General features: G+C 48.2%; 1 protein-coding gene across 1 annotated transcript in view; it reads right to left on the bottom strand.

The window, feature by feature from the left end:
* Positions 1 to 10,087, bottom strand: part of LOC137433690 (uncharacterized) — a 123,077-nt gene that overhangs the window by 20,209 nt on the left and 92,781 nt on the right. The window contains exons 27-28 of the mRNA XM_078786199.1: positions 9,278 to 9,368; positions 8,375 to 8,392 (exon numbers count right to left, since the gene is read on the bottom strand). Coding sequence (XP_078642325.1) covers positions 8,375 to 8,392; positions 9,278 to 9,368 — 109 coding nt within the window. The remainder of the gene's footprint in view (positions 1 to 8,374; positions 8,393 to 9,277; positions 9,369 to 10,087) is intronic.

Raw genomic sequence — 10,087 nt, 5'->3', positions numbered from 1 at the left:
TCGTTGGCACTTGGCTGCCAGCACTCCCGCGTCGTCGAGTCGAGTGGAGTTGAAAGGAGTCCTTCCTGTCCCTGGTCAAGTGGAGCCGCTGGCCTGCGTCGGACGCGTGGTGCTTGGAGCGAGGGGCCTCGTGGTGTGCGATCGGGCCGGAAGGAGCGGTGCTGGACACCAACAATACAAGACGACAAAGACAGATAAGCCCGATCTCCGCGTATATTTTGAACGACGGGACGTGTTATTTTCGTGATTAATCTCCCTCGTTTGTGTTTGCTGTCGGTCGTGTGGGGACGTCCCGATTTAGGTTTATTAGAATTATTAGATTTACCGGCGGGCTTTTTCACTGGCTTTACTTTTCCTAATAAACCCTTATATTATTTTCTGTACATATTTGAACGCAGTTTCCTGGGTGTTTCATTTTAATAGATAAGGTTGCGGAGCCTTCGCTGCGTCTGGCCTTCCGCGCGTTGGTGTTGAACTTGAGTCCGCCATTGAGTTTTCGCCTCGGGAGTGTAAAGTCTCGCAATCGGTCATCCGTAACTGTGGTGTTAATCACGGTTACGCGACAAGTGGTGTCAGGAGTGGGATTCGAATCCGTCGGACAAATTTTTTTGTCCGCGGCGAGACATCGACACGGTCGGGCGTACATTGCGTCCGACGTTCGAACGCAAAATTTGGATAGGCGAGGCGGAGAAATTTAATAATCAATTGGGCATACGGAGCGCGATATCGCGTCTTCGTCAAATTTAAATTGTGATTTTGGAATTGAAATAAACTAGGGCATGCCCGTACGATATATATATCTAAAATTATATCCCCCCCCCTATTTACATGAAATGGTTTGGTCCAAAGCGAACGGCTTGCGAGTGGTGACAATCCCCCCCCTCTATTTACATGCAATGGTTCGGTCCAAAGCGAACGGCTTCCGGAGTTTGGTAAAGAAATCGCCATCGCGTACACAAACGCGCAGGAAAGCGAATGAATCGCAAATTCGTTTTTATTAGTTGTAAAACATAATGCCCAATTATTCAATTATCGCCAACGTATTTTGGCTTTTTGCAATTTAATCGCAAGGAAAAGTAGAAAGAGAAGAGGGAAAAAAAGAAAAGCCTTGCCTTGCTGCAAACAGCTGCTGCAAACAACAACAACATGGAAGGCTGCACTGTCCGGAAGTTGGCATATCGCAGTTACGATTATTTTAGTGTTAATGGCCAATTATTCAATTAGCGCCAACGTATTTTGGCTGTTTGCAATTTAATCGCAAGGAAAAGTAGAAAGAGAAGAGGGAAAAAAAGAAAAGCCTTGCATTAACGCATTAACGCTTGCATTGCATTAACGGTTCGGCACACGTGATAGCTCGCTGCTCTCTGATTGGTTGAAGCGTTTTTTGGACATAGCTCGGTAGGTACTTGTCCGATTAATTACAAACCTTGAAAAGGCACATCCTCGGGTCCCCAGCAATATACCTGGCAAGTTTCAAGTATATCGGACCCGTGGTTGTCGAGAAACAGCGGTCACAGACACACAGACACACAGACACACAGACAGACACACAGAGATTGCTGGAATTATAGATAGATACGCGCGCGGGGAACGACCTTCCGAAAAGCGGATGTCGGAGGTCGACGAAATGGAGGTGCGTAGCGAGGCCTCCGTCAGCGTCGGGAGTGAGCCGGAAATGGGGGATATGAAGGATAGCGTTGGAACTTTCCCCGCCGCTGGGACGGCCCCGATAGATCTCCAGACCATAGTAAATTTAATAAATGCTCAGAGGGCCGAGAGTGAGCGAACCAGTCGGGAATTGAATGAAAAAATTGAAGGAATGGAAAGAAAAATGGAGTCCCAAGGGAAGGAATGTAGGGAAGGAATGAAGGGAATGAGTGATCGATTGGAGGAACAAATTGAAGGGATGGAAAATAAAATGGAGTCCCAGGGGAAGGAATGGAGGAATGAAATAAAGGAAAGGAATGAACAATTGGAAGGAAAAATTGGGGAAATGGCACAGCAGCTGGGGGAACGAATTGATGGCATAGAAGGGAGAGTGCAAAACCAAATTACGGACGGACTGGGGAAATTTGAGGGTAAAGTAGAAATTCAAATGGGGGCACAGGAGAAGCCAAAGGTGGCAAAAATTGAATCGGAACGGGGGGAAGCTAGATTGGGAACAGGAGAGAGTACGGCCCATGCAGATGTGCACGGGGCTCAGGAGCCGGGAATGGCAAAATTGGGAATTGCACAGGGAATGGCAATTGAAGTAAATAGGGAGACTGCAGGTGCAGAGGTGGATGGGGAATGTCCACAGGTGGATGGGGAATGTGTACAGGTAGAGGGGGAATGCCTGCAGGTAAACGTGGAGTGTCCACAGGTGAGCGGGGAAGGAAATTTGGAATGTGAGAGTTGTAATGGGGAATGTTTCCCACATTCTGGCCTGGTTGTTTATCGGGACCGTGTGGATGTCACAACACCCCAACCGGGGGATGAATTTGGAGTTGTGCAGCACCAGGGCGGTGGTGCGGAGCAAGAGGGGGTAGAGTTTTCGGGGGTCCGTGCAATGGAGCCGGACCAGGTATTTATTGGGGATATTGATCAAAGCCTGGCGGGGCCAGGAATGATTTGTAATGATGAGGATGATTTGATCCAGCGGCTGGAGACCTGGGACAGTCCCATGGAGGTAGAGCTTGACCAGGCCCAAAGGAGCCTGGGTGATGAGGTGAGTTGGTCCAAGGAGGTGGTTGGAATGACCGAGGGGACGCTCACTGTACACTGCTATTTGGAAACAGAGGCTCCAAAATTGGACAACCAGTTGGGGGAGTGTGTTGGCTCCGGGCTGGATTTGGATCTTGGAGGATCGGGAGATAGAGCTTCTGGAGATTTGGTCCCTGTAGGGAATTTGGATCAACTGCAGGGAGGGGCAGAACAACCGGTGGTAGAGGTTGTTCCCTGCAGCTGCGGGTTGGCAATGGGAATGAAAATTTGTAAAATAAAATGTAAAATAAAATTACAATGGGAAATTGATTTGGAGCAGCCATGGTGGGGATTGGTCCCCGGGCTGCGGGATTTGGACATGGAGAGGTCATGGGTGATGGCCTCGGGCAAAAGTTGCCCCTTTCAAAATTTGGGTATGCCGGCCAGCTGGGGGGCTGTGATGGCGAGATTTGGACGTGGGGTCCAGCCTTGGGTGTCGAGGTACGACCTGGGTCCCACGGGGGGTCTGGTGGAGTGTGGCGTCCCTTGTCCGTCGGGGCGCCGTCCGAGCTGGTGGCTCGGGCCGGCAGGGTCACCGGACCCTGGTGGGGGTTAAGACCTCCAGGGAGGTCCGAGGTGGTTTCTCAAGCCTGGGATGGCAAATATTGAGGACCACTAGGGGGAGGTGTTGTGGGTCGCGCTTTGGTGGTGGCACTGTGGACGGCCAACTTGGGACTGATGTGGTGACCACCCGGGCATGCGGCCTGGCACTCTCCTCCAGGGACTCTGGGACAACCAGCATGTGGTGACCTGGCATGGTGGTTGGTCTATGGACGCGGGTCAAACCGAATGGACAGGGATGGAGATAGCCTGCCGGACAACCATTGGGGCATCTGTGGAACGTGATGGTGTGAGTGACCTTCCACAGATGCTCCGTTGTGATTTATGGACTCTCGGGTTGGGAAGAGAGCCATGGGGATGTGAATCGGGAGATGTGTAACGAGCCGAGCATATGGGCCATGCTCGGCTGGCATGTGTATGGCAAAGCATCCTTCTTTGGTGAGGTGAGTGAAATGTGACAAATGTTTGGCATGGGTAATCTGTGGGTTAGATGGAAATTTAAGGGTGGATTTTGAAATGCCATGGTGGACACTGTACAGTGACGCCATTATTGATCCAGGTGTGTAGACCAAAGTGTTGGAGGCTGTGATGAAATTAATAGGGTAGCAAGACACAGCTTTCAACTGGTTGCGGGGGCAACTGTGCTGATATTTGGGACGCGGGATGATGGGGATGTAGTTGTGTAGCCTGAGGGTCAACGTGGTGCTGTGCGTGTCCGAGGTGTGTGGACCATGTCTTCTGGGTGGGTCTCCTGGTGGAGCATGGCTGTTGACTGGACCTTGGTGTGGTCAAGTGTGGGTGAGCACTGGGGGGGGCTGCAGTTTTGTAGTCGGACTGGGGGATGATGGGGAGGTGCAGGGGACGTGGCTGTAGGGATGCCACGCACTGCGACCGTGCCCCCCAGGGCCGAGGTTGTGTGTGCGGTAGTGTGTGTTGTGGCAGCAAGTGCTCACCACATTGGCCAGCTGGGGCTGCTGCAGCTGTGTTCCTCGCAGGGGGGCCGAAGGATGGATGGTGGGTCGCACCCTTATGGACACTCATGGGCCATGTTGGCGTTTTGACTGCTCACCTTGTCCCGGTGACCCTTGCACGGTAGAGGTGCAGAGCTGTCGTGGCCACAGGTAGTTGTGTAGTGATGATCACCGTTGGATGCGGATCCACATACCTGCCAGTGTAGTGGGGACAAAAGAGAAATCTGGAAGGATTTGGTAGGCCCAATGTGAAATTTTGGGAATTGTGTGGTGGATGACACTCTTGAACCTGACCAACCTGTAACTACCTGCACTTGAGGTGAGTGTTTTGAGGAGTACTGTCCCAGGCTTCAGGATTTGCTTTGGGAAATTGGGGACATGTAATTTGGAGTTGGGAGGTGAGAGCGAGTGATGACATGGCCGGTGAGGGGATGGAATGGGAGCCACAGTGTCTTGTGGGTGGCGTATGTTTTTGTGTTGTGGTTAGGTGTTTTGATGTGGTCGTGAGAGTGGAACCTGGAGAGTGTGTGATGATTATTGGAGATAATGAGGGATGATAATTGTGCTTTTGGAAATGTACTTTTGGGAAGATGTGATGGTTTAAATGTGAACTGGGGGGATTTCACATGTAGCAGGCCATGGCAAGCCTTGTAACACCTTTTACACCATCTATGAATTGTACTGAATTGTGCTGAGTTGTGTGGAGAATTGAATGGCAGTGGGGGAGGAAGTGTGTTTTGGGGTCTTGTGGGTGGGGAAGGTGTGTGTGTCCGCAGGTACAGAGCAAGCTCTGAGGAGCGATGCCTGCGGGCCCCCCTCTGCGGCAATTACCCCTGGCAGCCGGTGGTAACTGGAAATTGGAGCTCGTCGGTGGAGGGTCTGGTTGGGCGCCGCGGGGTGAGGAAGTCCCCCGGTGACCCGTGTTGCTGCGCGAAAGCAGGAGGCAAAGGAGCCTGGTGTGTGTGGAGACCCTCACCGGCGAGGTAACGGCGGAAAGGGGCTGTTGGGCTGTCATGGGGCCAAGAGGTAAAGGGGGGGGGGCAATGAACTTGTAAGTCGGTTGACTTGTTTTTGGGACTGCGGGCACCACAGCCTGATGTGCCCCCCACCATCTTTTTGTGCGGTACCTCCCCGCTGCCTAGTTGAGGAATGCACACCCACGTGAATGACATCAATGCCATGGTCCTGCAGGGGGTGTATTGAAATAAGAACCTTATTGATTTTTGAAATGCCTTGATGACCTATGGAATGAGAATGAGTGGTTAAGGGGTCTGTGTAGCATGAATGTGGGCGAAATCCACCGAGCCGTGTCACTCACCTGTAACATCTGGACAGGGCCCGTGGAAATTTAGGGGGATGCATTGGGGATGGCCCGCAGGTAAGGTTGAGTCTTGTGGCATCCACCGGGGGACGCGGTCTGTAGACCGGGGTATGTACAAAGGTTAGAGTTTTGAGTTTTGGGAAGATGGTTAAGTTTTGTGGTTAAGTTAGTGTTGTGTGTTGTTGTTTCCTCCCTCCACAGGAACAACGAAGAAGATGTACATACTTGCATGATGGTTAAGGGGTTCAGCATGTTAAGGAAGTGTAGGTAGGTAGTCCGACTCACTTCCCACAGCCCTTCCTGATTTATTTCATAGGTTAATTAAGTGTGTGACAGTAAGTGTTAAGGCTGGAATGGTAGCCCTGCGGTGAACCTTGCAGGAGCTACGGTTCCAGGGGGGGGGGCTGTGTTATGAATTTGGTAATGCAACATCTAGAGCTAGGTAGATCTGAATAGGTAGGTATTCGGCTGTCGTGACAGGGACTCTACATGTAATAAGTTATTGATGTTCAGGCGGTTGTCGGGGTAAGATGTATGAGTGTGGATCTACCTGGAGATTCGAGTGTTAAATAGTGAGGGATTAAAGGTAACGCCCCTGTGAGTCTCACCTGGTAGTCAAACCTTTGTCCATTATGGCACTGCAAACCACATAAACATTAGTTAGGTCCTTAGCGCAACATTAAATAATCCCCCTTTCCCTGACAAGGACTTCGTATTAAATTGACAGGAAACCAGGTCAAAAACACCACCACAATTGGCCGCCACCGTGTACACCTCCAAAGGCCTACAAACCTGGCCGGCACGTGTTATGCCAGGACCGCAGGGTCGCGTAACGGGGGAGATGTCAGGAGTCGCGGGAGGCTTTGATTGGCTGAGGAGTGCGCAATGTGACGTCATCGGCCACCAATATAGGGGACGGTCGGACGCCATTTCAGCAGTTGTTGAGTCTCTCTGAGCAGACGCGGGCAGTTGAGTTGAGTCTCTCTGAGTTCGCCAGTTGAGTTGAGTTCGTGGCAGGCACTGCAGACGCAGGCAGGCACCAGAGAGTTGAGCGGTGGTGGAGAGTTGGAGAGGACACGCCATTCCAGTCGCAGTTCGAGTGCAGTTCGGGTTGTAGGGAGTCGCAGGAGACACACGAGAGCACACCCAGTTGGCACTGAGCAGTTCGTTGGCACTTGGCTGCCAGCACTCCCGCGTCGTCGAGTCGAGTGGAGTTGAAAGGAGTCCTTCCTGTCCCTGGTCAAGTGGAGCCGCTGGCCTGCGTCGGACGCGTGGTGCTTGGAGCGAGGGGCCTCGTGGTGTGCGATCGGGCCGGAAGGAGCGGTGCTGGACACCAACAATACAAGACGACAAAGACAGATAAGCCCGATCTCCGCGTATATTTTGAACGACGGGACGTGTTATTTTCGTGATTAATCTCCCTCGTTTGTGTTTGCTGTCGGTCGTGTGGGGACGTCCCGATTTAGGTTTATTAGAATTATTAGATTTACCGGCGGGCTTTTTCACTGGCTTTACTTTTCCTAATAAACCCTTATATTATTTTCTGTACATATTTGAACGCAGTTTCCTGGGTGTTTCATTTTAATAGATAAGGTTGCGGAGCCTTCGCTGCGTCTGGCCTTCCGCGCGTTGGTGTTGAACTTGAGTCCGCCATTGAGTTTTCGCCTCGGGAGTGTAAAGTCTCGCAATCGGTCATCCGTAACTGTGGTGTTAATCACGGTTACGCGACAATATATATATATATATACATATATATATATATACATACACACACAATACACATATATATGTGTGTGCGTGTGTGTGTATTGTTATGTCCGGCTTCCTTCTCGAGACTATAGTGCAATAATTGGTCTCTATTTTGATTAGCCTGCTCATTAGGTTTATGGTTTAAAAATATGCTGTGAATGAATGAATATGAATGATCCTTTTAAGGCCATTTTCCCCCACTAGAGCTGGGTTTAGCCTTGTGGGCCCCATGACAATCATGGTTCCCTGTTTGAGGCAATGTTTTTTATGACCAGATGCCCTTCCTGACGCCAACCCTTAGTCGCCTCTTATGATGCGCAGGGATACGGTGTACCTATTCTGAATTGGGGTACACACTGGGATCATTCATCCCAGCAAGCTGGTACTCAATTTGCCAACCTCGGAAGGATGACAGGCTGAGTCAACCCCCCTGGCGTTAATTCAGTGATCGACCGGGATTCGAGCTCAGGATCCTAAGATCCCAAGCCAGCACCCTAACCGCTAAGCCAACACCAGGCTGGTTTAAAAAAAATAAAGTTGATCTATTTAATGGTTTATTTATATGCTATTTATATTTAAAAATATGGTTTAAAAATATGCTATCAGCAGTATAAAAAACACTTGTAGTTTGGTGAAGCTACATTCACAAAGGTAATGGAAACTGTGGTGCACACACACAAAGAAAATCAATGGAGAGGAATTTGTCCAGAAAAAAAGATGAATGCTCAGAAGTGCAAAGTTTCAAACAGTCTTGATTTCTCAACCTTTATTTTTCATTTTTTTGCTCCACATACCCGTATTTCTTTCAAGCTTCCTTTCCCTTCCCTACTCCATAACTTCTCCACCTTCATCTCACTTAATCTCCCTGTATTCTACAGTTCTAGACCTCAAGCCTTTCTCTAAAATATGGATGACGAAGAAGTCTAGCACACCAAATCACTGCAAAACGATGAGCAAACGCACAAGCCGTTTCATGCTCTCGCATCAAAATTCTTACACAGGGAATACATCATTTTCTTTGATGTCTTACCTGCTTTTGCGAATGTTTCTTCCAATGAAATGTAGGCACAGGTTGGAGGTAAAGGAAATTATTAGTAAAGGAAGAAAAAGAAAGGACAATAATTATTCCACATTATATATGGTTTGAGGATCAGGTTAGACTTAAATACAATGATGATAGTTGTTCAGCACATTAACAATAAAAAGTTAGAAAGTCAACAAACATCGAGTCTGATGAAAAGCAAGACAAGCACACACAAAAAAAAAATCTTAAATAGAGATGGAATAAGAGTGTAGAGTTTTACAACAAATTCTCATGAGATCTGATAACTTTGTCTTCAGATTTATGAACGTTCTGTTGAGAAATCATAGGAGATTTATTGTCAGTGGGAATAACTTTACAGTGAAGGCTTGCAGGTATAGAGTTGCTCAGAAAGTGTGTTCGACAAAAGGGGAAGGGGGAGATTGGAGGACGGGACGGGATAAAGTGAGACGTCAGCATGTTCATCTGAAATCACCACAAACACCACTGATCGACACTAAATGTCCAACTCCAAGATATTCCTCGAAAATGGCAAAGACAAATAAACTGATAACATCACTGCACACACTGTGCAGCAGCTCACCGATGGTAACTAGGATCAGTGCTAGTTGAAGATCCAAGCTACTGTAGGCGAAGTCCGATGAAGAGCCCTTGCTTGAGATTCATAATCTAGATGTGACCATGTATATCGTTCAATGTGCAGTCTCTATTTGGCCACAGCAGTGTTTATCGAGCTGGCTATCATGTAGAGTTTTACTGGTAGACAGTATTGAGGATAACATGATGTGGATAACGTTTGTCAATGGTATGATGTATGTTATATGTAAGCGTGGTGACAGAACTTTTGGGATGATGGTCGGAAATATGGAGCAACCATCGTGAGAGGCTTACCTAAAAGCCCATGTTGTCATTCCAAGTATCACGGCCACAACCAAAATGGCTCCCACAATGGCGCCCAAAACAGCCCCAACTACACTATAACCTGCAAATAACCAACGGTGGCGTTAACATTGTCTTGAATTGCTTGTACCATTCATTGTTTAAACACGCACATTTGAGATTTTTTTTTTGTAATACTACTTATATGCTGACGGCATTGAATATTGGAAAACTTCCGCATGGAGAAACTGGGAGACTTCCAAGTGATAATGCATTCGAAACAACATCGTGTGACTGCGTGTTCATAAGAGAATACCCAAGCTTTTAACAAAACAACGTGTGGTTTTCTCTGGGCATGACTAATGATGGGTTTTGGCAGGATTTGTTAATGGTAGCACATTCTGAGTGTTGCACAGAGGCCTTCACTCCTGAGGGATAAGATCCCATAATGGAACTTGCTTGCACAGCTTTCGTCATCCTAATGCTGTGCAAGCAGGTTCCATTATGGGACATGCTGTCTTTTGCCCAGGAAAACAAGCAGGATTTCCAACATTTTATATAAACTGTAAACTGTCACCAATTAGGGTGGTCCACAGATGTATGTAATATTTAATACTATTAAGAATCCATGCTCCACAAGGCCGTCCTTGGTCCTATGTTTATAAAGATCATATGAACCAAATATGAGGTCAATTGGAACTTATTTAGAGGTTGCTCAAAAAATATCATTTTTAATTTATCCTGTTTTTTTTCAGATGGCAGAAACTCGCAGCTCTTCCACAGTTTGGATGCTGGGAAAGTCTGAAAAGGAAATAATATGTG

Source organism: Myxine glutinosa, chromosome 10 (genome assembly GCF_964187855.1).
Source record: "Myxine glutinosa chromosome 10, kmMyxGlut1.1, whole genome shotgun sequence".
Classification (NCBI taxonomy): Eukaryota; Metazoa; Chordata; class Myxini; order Myxiniformes; family Myxinidae; genus Myxine; species Myxine glutinosa.
The sequence above is the reverse complement of the archived record's forward strand: the minus strand, read 5'-3'. Positions and strand labels throughout refer to the sequence as shown.